This window comes from Gossypium hirsutum, chromosome D13 (assembly GCF_007990345.1).
Source record: "Gossypium hirsutum isolate 1008001.06 chromosome D13, Gossypium_hirsutum_v2.1, whole genome shotgun sequence".
Lineage (NCBI taxonomy): Eukaryota > Viridiplantae > Streptophyta > Magnoliopsida > Malvales > Malvaceae > Gossypium > Gossypium hirsutum.
Genome location: NC_053449.1, coordinates 12,119,783 through 12,135,636, shown reverse-complemented (window position 1 = coordinate 12,135,636; position 15,854 = coordinate 12,119,783). Strand labels below are relative to the sequence as shown.

Genomic DNA, 15,854 nt, shown 5'->3' with positions numbered 1-15,854 from the left:
GTTAAGGTTACATAGGCATCTATACTATAACAAATCCCATTTTTTAGTATAGTGTCACAAGTTGACTAACCACCAGCTTTGTTAAGAAAATTCAAATAGGCCAAATTTATATATGTAACACCCCATATTCGAACCAATCATTGGGTTTAGACTATAAGATGTCACAACCCAACCTATGGCCTAACTTACACTTTCAATCATGTTTACTCACAGTACTAAAAGAATGAACACTAGAATATAATTATTATTGTTACTAAGAAAATTCAAACTTTCAAGAATTTATGTTAAGGAATAAATTTTAATTTAGTATACAACAATGTTATGTCACACCTGGATATCTTTAAGGACTCGAATTTAGAGGAATTTTGGGACTTAATTGAACAAAGTAAAGAGTTGGTGGACTCTACCAGGAATTTTGGGAAAAATTGGGAACTGCCGAGTAAATAGTTAAGTTCTAATTCTAGTTTGGTTAGGATGGAATTGGCTAGTTCCATAGTGACTAATATGTCATCTATCAAGCCCAATTGGAGAGATACCTTGTTTTAGGCATCAGAGCGGATGACTCCTAGAAGATAGAGACATAGATGTGACTGACTGGACTAACAGTATACCAGACATGACCCAACTAGAATAGATCTTGAATCCGTTTATGGATCTATTCGCTTATGACGTTCATAGTGTGGTATACCTAAATTTTGAGTGGATGACGGACTATGTATGTGTGACTCGCATACTTTGATGTAAGTAAATGCATGAGTTGAAATAGATAAGGAACCAAAAGCTGATGCGTTGGGTGTACGAATTTTGCAATATGTAGCATCATTGACAATAGTGGAATTCATATCATGAGACATGATTAAATGATATCCTCTTATTGGCATTACATGGTTGATGAAAAGTAAACATGGCTACAAGTCATTCGTCTTTGTGATGAATGACTTGATTACTATTTGATAATAATTGACTTTTCATGAAAGAAGATGTAACAATTACCATGAGATAAAATAGGATCATATTGGGAGAACGAATATTATCCCAGAGAGATCAAGGATATCCTATGAGGGTAACACACTTATGACAAGGTCATTGGACGAGCATCGAGTAGTTGCTTTCGTAATGGTATGTCGTTAGAAAGAGCTCAGTCACGATACTATAGTGGAATAAAGTTGTGATTAAATAAGTTTATAATCAATAGGAGAAAAGTCAGAACTTAATAATAAATCATTTGAGCCCTAATTACATATGTCCAATCAGTTCCTCCGCTAGCTCGTTGAAACTAAAAATGAATTGCATGTTTGAATCAAAATGAATAGAATGAACAGAAATGGAAAACATTCAGAAATGCTTATGGTTTTATTCAAAATGTAGAAATGAAATTATTTGGAAATGAATCTGGTTTTTTCAAAATGGAAATAAAAATGAAAATGAGAAATTATTCATTTGCAAATGTAGATGAATTAATTAAAAATGATTCGGGAGAATGAATTTATGTTTTTGAGCTATTTTAAAGCCCGAAAATGAAAATAAATAATTCGGTCATAGTGAACAAGCTAAATTGTGAATTATTAAATATATATTTTCAGAAATTTTACCAAGGTAAAATCGTCATAATTTTATCGAGGGTAAAATTGGGACGAGAAAATTATTTAACTGGAAAATTAATGTTCATTTTGGAAAATATAAAAATATGTATTGGGTTGGATTAAATTATAAAGTCCTAGGTTAAAAGTCCAAAAAGTACATATAATTGGGCCAAATATAATGAGAGGCTAGAAGCCCCATCATAATACATATGAGGGGAAACACACCCTATTAACCCCTCTCCCTCTCCTAGTTGGACTAAGAAGTTGTTTTTATATTTGAAATAAACCTCTACAATTCAATAAGGGTACTACATTCTCTTCCTATAAATAGATGGCCTAGTAGGGCTATTAACACAACTTTGAAAAATTGTTACTCTATCCAAAAATAAAGAAAATTTATTATCAAATATTAAATATATTTTTCTAAATTAAAAATCCTACCGGTTTCTATTAAAGAGAGTATTTTCGTTTTCACCCCAAAAAGTAAAGAAATTTTTTTCTAATTCTGTGTTTTGATTTGATTAGTTCGAGCCCATACTTGAAATAACAGAGTTTGGCAAATGATGGAAAAAAAGAAGAAGAAAACTTGTGTGGAGAAGAAAAGATCAACAGTGTTTGTTGTACACCAGTCGCCCAAAGCTTTAATTAATGATATATGGTACTTTAACAACGATTGCTCATGTCATATGAATGGTAACCTCTCATGCTGAAGTAATTTTTTTGAAAGCTATGAGGGCAATGTTATTGGAAAAAATTTGGTTTGAAAACAGTTTTCTTGCATAATGAAAAATTAAAAATTTGAAAACCGACCCGATTTGTGATATTTATAGCAATAAACCTTAGACCAAAATCGTACCTATGTTTTCGGATAAGCGGATCCTTGATGTTTTTCAGCTTTCAACCAAACGATCTACTCCCCTATTCTTGTACCACGAACTGCTTCAAGTGTGGACTCAAACCAATCGAATCAAAACACAAAACTAAAAAAAGTTTTCTTTACTTTTTGGGGTGAAAACGAAAATACTTTCTTCTTTAATAGAAACTGGTAGGATTTTTATTCTAGAAAAATATATGTAATAGTTGATGATAAATTCTCTCTATTTTTCGACAGAGTAACAATCTCTCAAATTTGTTTTAATAGCCCTACTAGGCCATCTATTTATAGGAAGACATGGTAGTATCCTTGTTAAATTGTAGATGTTTATTTCAAATATAAAAACAACTTCCTAGTAGAGGTGATCATGGGCCGGGCGACCCGACGGCCCGCCCGAAATATGGGAGGGTTTGGGTAAAAATATAGGCCCGAAATATGGACTTGGGCAAAAAATAAGGCCTGTTTAGAAAACGGGTTGGGCCTTGGGCAAAATTTTTTTGGCCCGGGCCCTGCCTGAATATAATATATATTTTTTATTTTTTATTTTTTAAAACATTTCTTCCCCATTTCCCCCACTTCTCCCATTTCCCGTTCCCCTCTTCCACAAATCCCTAACCCCATGCCCGACTACCCTCCTCCCTTTTTTTCTCAACCTTCCCCTCCGGCACCAATCCACCTCCAGTCCTCTGTCGATCCACCTCCGGTCCTCCACGGTTCCACCCATTTCCAGAATCAGAGGTTAGAGCAAAGCTACAAACATCTTCTACCTTTTAATTTTAAAGGTATATTAACAGTGTTAACCCTAGTTTATTCAGTTCAATTCTCATTTGACATTTAGTTAGTTTTCTTTATTTTTTCTTTCTCTGATCTTTACTGTAAAAATAAGTAATCTTCCATGGATTTCCTGTGAGTCCAGTTGAGAAATCGTTATTGTGACACTGTTTGACGGAGTGTGCTCTTATATAACTATACCACAAGCTATAATCAAAATAAACAGCTTTCCCTTGTCCCCAAATGAGAAATCGCAGGAGTTGCAACCATAGTTCTTGATAACGAAAGTTACTAGTAAGAGTTGAATCTATTGTAGTGGCTGAAGCCTTAGCCAAGGATTTTTTTTGTTCTAGTTGACCTCTGCTAAAAGGGATATCTTTTGTTTTATGTGTTGATGCATCTTTTGTCCACTGATAAAATGAATGTTGCTGTTGATTGGGTCACTAGATGCACTAGGATAAAATGGATGATGGTTACTTCTATACCAATGGATTTTTTTTTTGAAATTTTAATCGGGTAAAGCAATGTTTCTAGTAATGTAAATAAACTACTATGGTTTGACTACCTTCTTTTCTTTGTAATGGAAGACTTGTTTAATTCTACTTATGTTTAACAACTCTTTTAAGCTTCCAATATATACTAACTAGATTTTAGTAATGAAACTGACTTTTATATTTAATCATTTGAAAAATATAAAAAAATTAGACAAAAACGACTTTCATATTTGTCACTTAAAAGAATTGTTAAACATAAGTAGAATTAAACAAGTCTTCCATTACAAATAAACATACTGATATGACATCAATTTGTAAACTACAATCATATAGAAAGATAGTCATAGCCAAATCACAATTATAGCTATATATATATGAAGAGAGTAAGAGACTGATTATTAAGAGTTTTATTCAACAAGTGAAGTATTATTTTTTTAGCATATGGTTCCTGAATCCATAGATAAAAAAACTTGTTTTTTTCATTTTTAGAAAGCAACTTATATATATATCTTTACCGTAAAATTGCCTTGAGGTGAGTTTTGTATTTCAATACGAGGCTATAGGATTAAGGGTAGCTGAGCACAATTAAAAGCAAAATTATGTTATTCAATTATTATTGGATGAGAATTGATTTATGTTTTATAGAGCATGTAATTTGCAGGGCTGACTTCTGAGATCACAAGCTTAGTTTCTTCATTTAATCTCATTTTTTTTGTTTTTGCTTTGTTTTATTGCAGAAACAAGCTATTTAGTGAGGCAGAAAAACAGTAGGCCTAGGCAGGTTGCTATCACTATCTCACACCCTTTCCTTCGAAACAATCAACCTTAGCGACTTTTCCTAAATGATGTGTGTTTTTTTAGTATTACTTAAAGACATGTGACAAGTTTGATCTTGTATCACAAGGCTAGCATAGTTAAATAACTAGTTTATTATCTCTTGCAATATATGAGTTCGATATTATACTATTATGTAATATGTATTAATTAAAATATATTATATTTATTTTCTCAAAACTGTTATAAAATTTGTAACTTTTTGAAAAATTAAAATAATATAATTCTTCACTTTTATATTTGAAAAGTAAAAATAATATAAATATATCACATATAGAACATTTTCTTTTGGTTTTGGAGGTTGAAATAATCTTACAAACTAACACATGATTTTTTATCTTCTAGGTTTGCTATGTCTTACCCTTTTTTTGTAATTTTGGAAAAAATGAATAAATTTTAATTTTGGTCTCTCTATTATGCCTAAATTTGATATTTAACTACTGCACCTTAATTTTTAATGTAATATAATGTTTTAATATACTGTTATAAAATTTGTAACTTTTTGATTTTTTTGTTTTAAGTTGTATTTTTTCTACCAAAAAGAAATTCAAACATTAAATGTTGATGTCATATAAATATAGTGTTACTTGTCAAACATTAAAAATAATTAAATTTAAAATAATTACTTACCGTTTTTAATAAAATACTAGAAAACTATGTCATTAATTACCCAAAATGAAATTTAAAAGCCAATAATTTTATGATTAGATGTCGTAAATTGTAATTTACCTACAAATGTAGGGCCATTTTGAAGGTGCATGGCATTGATGAATCCTCAAATAGAGACAATATTTATGTTCAGTTATTTAATTTAGATACATGTATATAAATATATATAAGATTTATTGTATATAAATATATATGTATATAAATATATATAAGATTATATAATTTTAATACATGAATATATATAATATATTCAATAACCGAGTTATAAATAAGATTATTTTTGGATTTCAGGACTTGAATTTTTATAACTATGGCTAGTTCGACTCCTATACCTGTGGACGATGGGTTTCATGAGTATGAAAGTGCTCTCAAACGTCAAAAGTCTACCACTTCAAAGGTGTGGGATGAAATGATAAAGCTTGAATGCGAGAACAAAAATGAATTGAAGGCACAATGTAATCACTGTAAGACTATCTTCTCTACTAAGTCTTCTTGTGGAACCTCTCATTTAAGACGTCACCTAAATAGCTATTTTAAAAAAGTTAATAAGGACATCACTCAATACACCATACCCAGTCAACCATTACCAGAAGGTGTTCCATCTATAAAAAACTACAAGTTTGATGCCGATGAGTGTCGTCAAGCTATTTCTACTTTTCTTGTGTGTGGCAAGCATTTATTTAGGACAATTGAAGAACCGGGATTTAGATACATGATGAGAATTGCTAGTCCTAATTTTAAGAATATAAGTAGACATACAGCTGCTAGGGATGTCCTAATGCATTATGCAAAAGAGAGAGATCATGTTAAAGAAGAGTTGGCTAGAGCACTTGGTTTAATTTGCCTAACTTCCGATAATTGGAACTCGGAGCATACTAATGATGAATATATTTGCATTACTGCTCATTGGGTTGAAAAAGGTTGGAAGCTACAAAAGAGAATCATAAGGTTTAGAGCTTTATTTCCTCCATATGATGGTTTGAACATAGCGGATGAACTTGTTTTATGTTTATCTCAATGGGGTATAGATAAGAAAATTTTTAGCATCACTTTGGATAATGCTTCTTATAATGATGTTATGGTTTCTTGTCTTAAAAATCGTTTTCGTGCAAACCGAGCTATTTTGTGTGATGGTGCTTTTTTTCAAGTTAGATGTTGTGCACATATATTGAATCTTATAGTTAAAGCTGGTTTGGAACTTGCTGATGATGTTGTTGATAAGATTCGAAATGGAATTAGGTACATAAAAAAGGCAGGAATTAGTAGGAAAAGATTTTATGATGTGGCCGACAAAAGTTTTCATTTGAATATGACCAGAAAGTTGCGTCAAGATGTGGGTGTGAGATGGAATTCTACTTATTTGATGCTTGAATATTCTCTTTACTATAAAGATGTGCTAGATTATTAGGGCCAACGGGATAAAGATTATCAAATGTTTCCACTTTCTAACGAGGAATGGAGAAATGTTGCTATTCTTTGCAAATTTTTGAAAGTATTTTATGATGTGACTTGTGTTTTTTCTGGTTCTAATTATCCAACGCTAATCTTTATTTTAGAGGGGTTTGGAAGGTTCACAAGGTCTTGCTTGATACAGTTAAAGGTCCTTATTCGTTTTTAACTCCAATGGTTAAACAAATGCAAGAGAAATTTAATAAGTATTGGGCTGAATATTCGTTGATATTGTCATGTGCTGCAATTTTAGATCCTCGTTACAAGTTGAATTATGTGCAGTATTGCTTTAAAACAATCTATGGTATTTATGCAGATTTTGTTGAGACCATTCTTAGCAATCTTAGACTCTTGTTTGATGAGTATGTTAAGAAATCCAAATCAACGTCTTCCTCTTTGGCTGGGAGTTCTAATGTTTCGGATAAAAATACTATTGATTCTGGTTTGGATGAACACAATGTTAATAGTGTTGATTTTGGGGAATATTTTGATGAGAGTGATGATTATAAACGGTATTTAGATGAATCTAGCACTAGGAGTGAAAAGTCACAGTTGGACATTTATTTGGAAGAATCGGAGCTTGAGTTGAATAGTCAAATAGATGTTTTAGATTATTGGAGCAAAAGTTTAGTTTGATACAATGAGCTTTCATTATTGGCTCGTGATCTTTTGGCAATTCCAATATCGACTGTAGCTTCTGAATCGGCTTTTAGCATGGGTAAGAAAGTTATCACACATTTGAGGAGTTCACTTAAGCCAAAAACGGTTCAAGTCGTTGTTTGCTTGGATGATTGGATACGAGCTAAGGGATTTTCAACATGTAATTATTATTCTCGTTTTATTGTTGTAATTTTATATTATTTTTTCATCAATTTTATTATCTAATTATTTATTCTTATTTCATGTTAGAAATTGGTTGCAAAAAGGATGATGAGGACGATGAAGACGATGAGGACGATGAGGATGATGTTTCTTCGGTTGCTTTTTAGGATATTTCCTTTCTAATTGTTGAAAATTTAATTTAGTTTACAATTTATATTTTGTTATAAAATTAAATATGTAGATTGGTTAATGTATGGATATTTTGGTTGTTTGCTTATATTTTGAAGTTTTTTATACAATTTTAGTGTTTACCAAAAAAACACCGGGTCGGGCCCGTGCTTAGTATTTTTTCCTCGGGCCGGGCCTGGACAAAATTTCAAGCCCATATTTCGGGTCGGGCCGAGCCGGGCCTGAGCTTAGGAAGTGGGCCAAAATTTTTTTGGGCCCGACCCGGCCCATTAGCAACTCTACTTCCTAGTTCAAATAGGAAAGGGAGAGGGGCTAATAGGGTGTACTTACCCTCATATGTATTATGATGGGGATTTGGGCCTCTCATTGTATTTAGCCCAATAATATTTATTTTCTAGACTTCTAATTTAAGACTTTATAATTTAATCCAACCCAATATATATTTTTATATTTTCCAAAATAGACATTAATTTTTCAATTAAATAATTTTTTCATCCCAATTTTACCATCGATAAAATTATGACAATTTTATCCCTAGTAAAATTTCTGAAAAAATATATTTAATAATTCACAATTCAACTTTTTCACTATGATTGAATGGTTTATTTTCATTTTCGAGCTTTAAAATAGCTCAAAAATATAAACTCATTCTCCCGATCATTTTTAATTGATTCATCTACAATTGCAAACAAATCATTTCTCATTCTCATTTCCATTTTGAGAAAACTAGATTCATTTCCAAATGATTCCATTTCTCCATTTCAAATAAAACCATAGTCATTTTTGAATGTTTTTCATTTATCTATTTCTATTCATTCTATTCATTTTGATTCAAACATGCAATTCATTTCTAGTTTCAACGAGCTAGTAGAGGGAGCGATTGAGCATATGTAATTAGAGATCAAATGATTTATTATTAAGTTCTGAATTTTTCCCTATTAATTATAAACTCATTTAGTTATGAAGTCATTCCACTATAGTATCGTGACTGAGCTCTTGCTAACGACTTACCATTACGAAAGCAGCTACTCAATGCTCGTTTGATGACCTTGTCAAAAGTGTGTTACCCTCATAGGATATATTTGATCTCTTTGGGATAATATTCGTTCTCCCAATATGATCCTATTTTATCTTATGGTAATTGTTACATCTTCTTTCATGAGAAGTCAATTACTATCAAATAGTAATCAAGTCATTCATCACAAAGACGAACGAATCGTGGCCATGTTTACTTTTCATCAACCATGTAATGCCAATGAGAGGATACATTTAACCATGTCTTGGGATATGAATTCCATTATTGTGAATGAGGCTACATATTACAGAAGTCGTACACCCAACGCACAAGTTTTCGATTCCTTATCTATTTCAACTCAAGCTTTTACTTACATCAAAATGTACGAGTCACGCATACATAGTTCGTCATCCACTCAGGATTTAGGTATGTCACACTATGAACGTCACAAGTGAATAGATCCATAAACGGATTCAGGATCTATTCTAGTTGGGTCCTGTTCGATATACTGTCAGTCCAGTCAGTCACATTTATGTCTCTATCTTCTGGGAATCATCCACTCCGATGTCCAAGACAAGGTATCTCCCCAATTAGATTTGATAGACGGTATTTTAGTCTTTCAATTGGTTTGCTAATTTCTGATTAGACTAAGGACATGTTTAGGTTCGTCTACTAATACAAGCTGTCTTTCTATACTGCGATTCGACCACGTAATACTGCTTAGTATCAATTTAAACATTAGACAACCAATGAGCAACATTTGCTTCTAGTTTGCTTTACGTGAAAAAACCATTTAAGGACAATAATACAAAGTATTAATGTAATTTAAGAATAATTTTATTAATAAATTGGTTTAAAAAATTACAAGTTTACTGTCACATCCCGAAAATCGAGTTAGTAGAATTGGGTATTAGGTTGTGGGCTTGAGAGAAAAATTAGGTTTAATATCATAGAAATTAAAATATGATAAAGTAATTAAATAAATAATAATGATAATAATATATTAAAATGATTATTGGATCTAAAATTAGGTGGTAAAAGTTAGGATTAGGTGGTCAGTCATTAAATAACTTACAACAAATTTTAAAAATAAAATCGAGTTTGAAAATAATTGAGAAAAATGTGTTTTAATTAAATTAATGATTGATTTGAAAAATAAAGGAAAACAAAGTCTTTAAAGGCAATTTTCCCTTATTTAAAAAAACAGTTCTTCATCTTCTTTACTTCCTTAAACAACCCGTCTCCTTCCCTCCCATTTAGCTTCACATTCAAAATTTTCCCCAAGTTCAAATTTGATATTTTCTCTCAAAATTAACTCATCCTTTGCGATTTTCAAGCTATTCAAACACCTCATCACCTTCCAATTTTAAAGAAAAATCATTAAATCCTCATCAATTTCGTCATTATTCTTCTCACGTTCAACTTTGAATTAGCTCCACAACTTGTTGTTTTCTTCAAATTGAGGTAATTTCTTAACTTATTATGATTAGATTAAGTTCTTGTAATTCTAATTCGGAATTTAATCGAGTGTGTTGAGAGTTTTGAAGATTTAAAGATTTTTTAATTAAATTTTGGTTCAACAAAGGTGAAATTTGAAATAATGAGTAAACCTGCTATTTTTGATTGATTTCTAATATATTTTTAATTAGATAGAAGGTATTTGAACTCAATTTGATAGACCGGTATCCAATTTTAATAAATTTCGAGTTTCTCCCTTTTTGTGTGTTCATACAAACTTAATTTTCTAAAAATTTTAAATTCATGAACTTAGATAAAATTAAAGGTTTATATTTGTAATAATATGTTAAATAGGATGTTTAGAAACTTAATTAAGGTTTAGGAACAAAAATCAAGTGAGGAAACTTTATATTTTGGCAAAATGAGTTAATTTTTTGCTTGAAAATGGTGGATCTCATATTTCTTGGCTAAGCTTTGGTTTTAAAGTGATTTCTAACACATTTTGATCTAATTAAAAGGTATTTTATCTTAATTTAAAAAAATCCTTAATGAATTTAAGCAAATTGAATGTTTTCCCCTTTTAAAAGATCACATAAGCTTGATTTTTTTCGAAAAAATTAGATCGGTGAAATTGGATGAAATTGGTGTTTTAGATATGTAATTAGATTATATTTAGGATTTATTAAGTTGAATTCTAAGCTTAGAAGTGAGATTTGAGTGGTTAAACACCTATTTCGGCAAAACTAGTTAAGTTTTCGGTAAGAGTTGAAAAGTCTTTGATTTATGATTTTGGAATGATTTAATGGTGTTTGTTGTTGTTAGTAATGCATTTGTAATGTGTTTCATGTGTATGAAAAGTTACAATTTATTTGGGAACCTCCAAAAGCATGGTCAAGGGCAAATTAAAGCTTACTTGAGCATGGTAGTTGAAGCAATGGTTGCTAAGGTGAGTGGTTTAATATACTACATTTAAACTCCAGTACGTAAGCTAAGGTAACATATATGAATCCCCTGCTTAATTAATATGCAAAGCTTGATTTCTCCTGATGCAAACCATTGCAATTTTGTTTCAGTGTAGGGTATGCATGTTGTGCGATTTTAATGAGCCAAATACATGAATTTAAAATGTGCATGTAGTTATAGGAATAAAATAGGCAAGCCAAAGCTGCAAACCATGTAGTTGATGTGGTAAGTGTGTATGAATTGTGCATTTAATTATTTTGTGTGTGTGTGTGTGAGCATAATATTAAAGGCGAGCTAATGTACTAAAAAGGTATGTATATATATAATATATGTGTGGGTTTTGTAAATATAATATATAGGTGTAGGTCTTGATTATATATAATATATATGCATATACGGGTTTTCTAATGCTAGCAAACTAATGAAATAAAAAATATATAATGTGAACTCTTATAACATGCAAATTTTACTAATAATGTACATCTATGCATACACGAACCAATATGTGAATTATGAGCTCTATGGTAGTACAAGCTCTGATTAGTGCAAAATTATATTATTGTGAGATACTAAGTGTGAGCTCAACTGTAGTGTGAGCCAATTATATTTGTGTGTTGTGTTATATTGTGAACCATGTTAACTTGGCAAATTATACTATTATGGTGAACTGTGTTAATTTGGTGCTCTGTATTAATTTGCCAGGCTGTGTATTTTGAGATTTTGAGTTGTATTGTATGTAAGCTAAGCTATTTCATGCCTATGCTAAATAAAATATGTGAACAATGATTTATGTGAGCTATCTCATGAATGGTATGTGAAATATGTTATGTGTGCAATACATGTTGCATGAAAGTTATATTATTTGCGAACCCAGCTCTATTGCGAATTGTGAACTGCAAACTATGTTATAATGTGTGAGCTCTACTTAATTGCGAGCTCTATTATACTGAATATTGTGAATGTTTTAAAGAGATATTTTGACATTGTGACCTTATGGAACCATTGGATATAGTTGGCATGCCATAGCATTGTGCCTGAAGATAGCGTTGGAGAGATAAGAGAATGTCGAGCATATCTCCATTCAATGGAGACAGCGCAGGCCTCTATGAGTCGAGAGTGTTGGAGAGTGTGAGCATTTGTCCTATACTTATATCGGAGAAAGCGTAGGGCTCTTTGAGTCCAAAAGTGAGGCGTTATAAGGAGATCCATTTATCCAGTGTGTGGTGATAGAGTCCACTTATAGGTGGTGATAGAGTCCCATATATGTTTCATAATCACAAAAATGCCAATTTATCAATATTTGAGATATATGAGTTACGATGTGGTATGGATGAATTATTATATTGTATGAACTGTTATATTGAATGAACTGTGATTATGCATGAACTGATATTTTATGCGAACTAACTATTCTATGTGAATTATTTAATTCGTGTGAATTGTTATCTTGTGTAACTTGTGATAAAAAGTGAATCGTTTAAGTATGCCTATTTCACCCAACCTGATCGATGTGTTTATGTGTAGTATATTTTAGCACTCACTGAGCTTTCATAAGCTCACCCACTCTTTTATATCATTGCAGTGGTTTAGCTTGTGAAGAGGTGGGGAAGTGAGCCATCCAAGTGATACATAACGAGGCTATACCTTGGTATGTTGATGTGTTCCCAAATCCAATTAAGGAAGGCAACGTGGGACCAAATTATGGGATTTAGAATTAGAACTAGTTATAAATGTTAGTTGTAATTGGACATTATGGACTCTTTAATTGGTTTGATTTGGAAATTTAATTACTGCTTTAGATAAATGATTGAATGGTAGATTGTGAATGCTTGATGAATGGTATGAGTAATTGTTTGACTAACTTGTAAGTACAGGTTGAAGAGCCACTGGTTATTGAGGTAAGTCTTATATGTTTTATGTGTTATTTGGAAAGTCATCATGAGTTTAGTTTCATGGAATATAAAACTAGAAAAATTACATAAATAGTAGGTGGCCTATGAACTAATTAAATGATGATGATTTTGTGAAGAGACGTAAGATGTTTTAATGATTCTTCCTAAACAAGATTTATACGTATTACTCTACTATACTATTTTCAACCATGTAAAATGGAGTTTTTTCTACTATTTATCATATTACAATTTAAATCTAAACACATTTTTTTGAATAAAACGATTTCCAAAGTCCTTACTAATACAACATTTCAAACTTATTGCATGCATGTATGTTGATTGAAGTTTTCAAAGGAAATGTCTGTTAAATATGAAGTTATGAATTAGTCTTGTTGTTGATTGTTGATCAGAGTAGTGAAGTGAAAGCATACCTTTAGGACTTTACATATTTAAATGAATAATTGTGTGAGGTGTGATTGGTTGAATGGTGTGTTTTGTGGTGTTTTGACGGAGAGTCACTTCGAGGGCTAATGTGACCTTCAAAATTTGGGTCAAACCATCTCGACTGGGATTAGGGCACCACATGTACTTATACAAAAATATTACACTTAGGATATTAGATCCAACAATGTCACTTTTGGAAATGGGAAAAAAGGGGAACATATGTGGGAAAAGGACACTGGCAATTGATGGAATTATCTAATCTAAAGAATGTTTTGTATGTTGATGGCCTAAAAGCTAACTTTGTTAGCATTAGTCAGCTTTGTGATTTGGGAATGCTTGTGAAGTTCAAAAAAGACAAATGTGTGGTAGCTTCAAGGCAAAATGAATAAGTCATGGAAGGTGTCAGGACATTTGACAACTACTATAAAGTCCTACCATCCTGGTGCAACAAGGAAAAAGTGACTGAACTAAAGTTGTGGCATAAGAAGTTGGGACACATTCATTATTAAGGCATGCTAATATTGGTATGTTATGATACAATTTGAGGCTTTCCAAAACTAGGAAGAAAAATCTTTAAAGTTTGTGGAAATTGACTCAAAGGGAAACAACATAGGGAGTCCCATAAACTTTTGGCACAGATTCAAACCACAACTTTAATTCAACTTCTTCATATAACCCTTTTTTGGACCAATGCAAACTGAGAGCATTGGAGGTAACATACATGTGTTGGTATGTGTTGATGACTTCCTTTATTACACTTGGGTGTGATTCTTGAAAGAAAAATAAGACACTTTCAATGAATTTAAGAAACTCTACAAAAGGCATATGATCGAGAAAGGAAAAACCATTGGAGCCATTGTTAGGATTCAGAATGATCATGGAAAGAAGTTTGAAAGTCAAGAGTTTGCTAAGTATTGTTATGAGGAAGGCATTGCTCATGGATTCTTTGCTACCAAGATTCCTCAACAACATAAAGTGGTAGAAAGGAAGGACAAAACCATAGTAGTGGGCACTGTTTGTGGCATTATTTTTTCCATCAAATATCTGAGCATATTGAAACAATAGAGCCTGATATGACCTAGAACACTATAGTAGTGGCAAATGATCTTTCTCTTAGTGGATCAAGTTGGATTGGTCTGAAGTTTAGGATTCTCATGAGTTTTCACCTGTTTAGAAAACTCTCTAGGAAATTTGTTATTCCCTACCTTGTCAAATTGATACATGCATGGATTGGGTAAAATTTCTTAAATTCCATTCATCGAAGCTACCAATTTTCAAGTTTGGAAAATCAATCAACTTGCAATGACTTTTTGGATGGAATCCAAACATTTCTAGGTTAGGATGTCCTCATAGCATTCAAAGATCTGTCTCCTATCTTCGAAACTCACTTTGAATCACTCAATTTTAAGCTTGAGAGATCAAGTTATGACTGTTTTAGTGAAGACTGCGCAAGTAGAATTTTTGGACGGGATTATTAAGGAAATTACAAGTTTTAGGCTTTTAATTCGAGTTTAAATCATATTGGGTTCAATTTTTACGCTTAATTTTTATTCTATATGAGCCCAATATTATATTTATTAGGTTTTATTAGTTTATCATTTATTTATTCTGAAGTTTGGGTATTTTTTAAGTATTTTAAGTTATTTTGGAGTTTAATTGGACACTTATCCATCTATCCAACATATTCATCGGTTTATTCGATCCATTTTCCACTTTTTATTGTATTGTTTCTTTATTTAGTTATTATTTTGAATATTTATTCTTTATTCTTAAATTTTTTATTTTAGTTATTTTTTTAAAATTTGTTTGGTTTTTTCTTTTCAGGTTAGATTCAAATATTTATTTCTCGAGTCGAACAACTTGAATACGATATTTTTTTGTTGCCATTTTATCATTTGGTATTAGATTTGAGCGTTTTGAGTTGTTTCCATTTGCTAAATAAAGTTTTTCATCATTTTATTTAAACAACCTCTAAACAGATTGAACAAGTGACAAAAATTGAAAAATATTTCATGCGTGAAAATTTCCAGACCAATTTTTTATTTATCATATAAAGAGGCTCCAATTTAATTTTCATGATTTTAGCATATCAAGAACACCTTAAACGAAAAATTCAAGTTGTTTTCCATTATTTTGGGTTTTTTCTACTAGGTATTTTATTTTCTTTGATTCTAGCATTAATATTTCTTTTTTTTTAACTTTCTTATTCTATTGTGCATTTAAATACATTTTCTTTTCTTGTGTTAATCGGTTCGAAAAGAGTTGTCTCTCTTTTCTCTGCACAACTTACTTCCTTTGGAGTTGAGTTTTTTTTTTTTTTGACTTCTTAGAGCCTTAAGTTAGTTTTGTTTGAGAGTGATCCCACATATTTTGAATATTATTGAGTTTGATTACTCT

At 31.3% G+C, this 15,854-nt stretch overlaps 1 protein-coding gene across 8 annotated transcripts; it reads left to right on the top strand.

Moving 5' to 3' along the window:
- The first annotated feature begins 3,006 nt into the window (after nt 1–3,006).
- LOC107919386 (uncharacterized) lies at nt 3,007–7,773 on the top strand. Of its 8 annotated transcripts, none has more exons than XR_005922847.1 (5): nt 3,013–3,239; nt 4,460–4,503; nt 5,517–5,689; nt 7,369–7,494; nt 7,584–7,773. XR_005922847.1 is itself a non-coding variant. In XM_041108869.1 (4 exons), the coding sequence occupies exons 2-3, from the start codon at nt 5,536–5,538 to the stop codon at nt 7,308–7,310; spliced, it is 474 nt and encodes a 157-aa protein (XP_040964803.1). In that variant the 5' UTR covers nt 3,018–3,195; nt 5,517–5,535; the 3' UTR covers nt 7,311–7,494; nt 7,584–7,773. The 8 variants fall into 8 exon arrangements, 2 of the variants coding, with proteins under 2 accessions (XP_040964803.1, XP_040964802.1); XR_005922843.1 differs by having other exon boundaries at nt 3,018–3,239; nt 6,991–7,494; XR_005922842.1 differs by lacking the exon at nt 7,369–7,494 and having other exon boundaries at nt 3,007–3,239.
- The last annotated feature ends 8,081 nt before the right edge of the window (nt 7,774–15,854 follow it).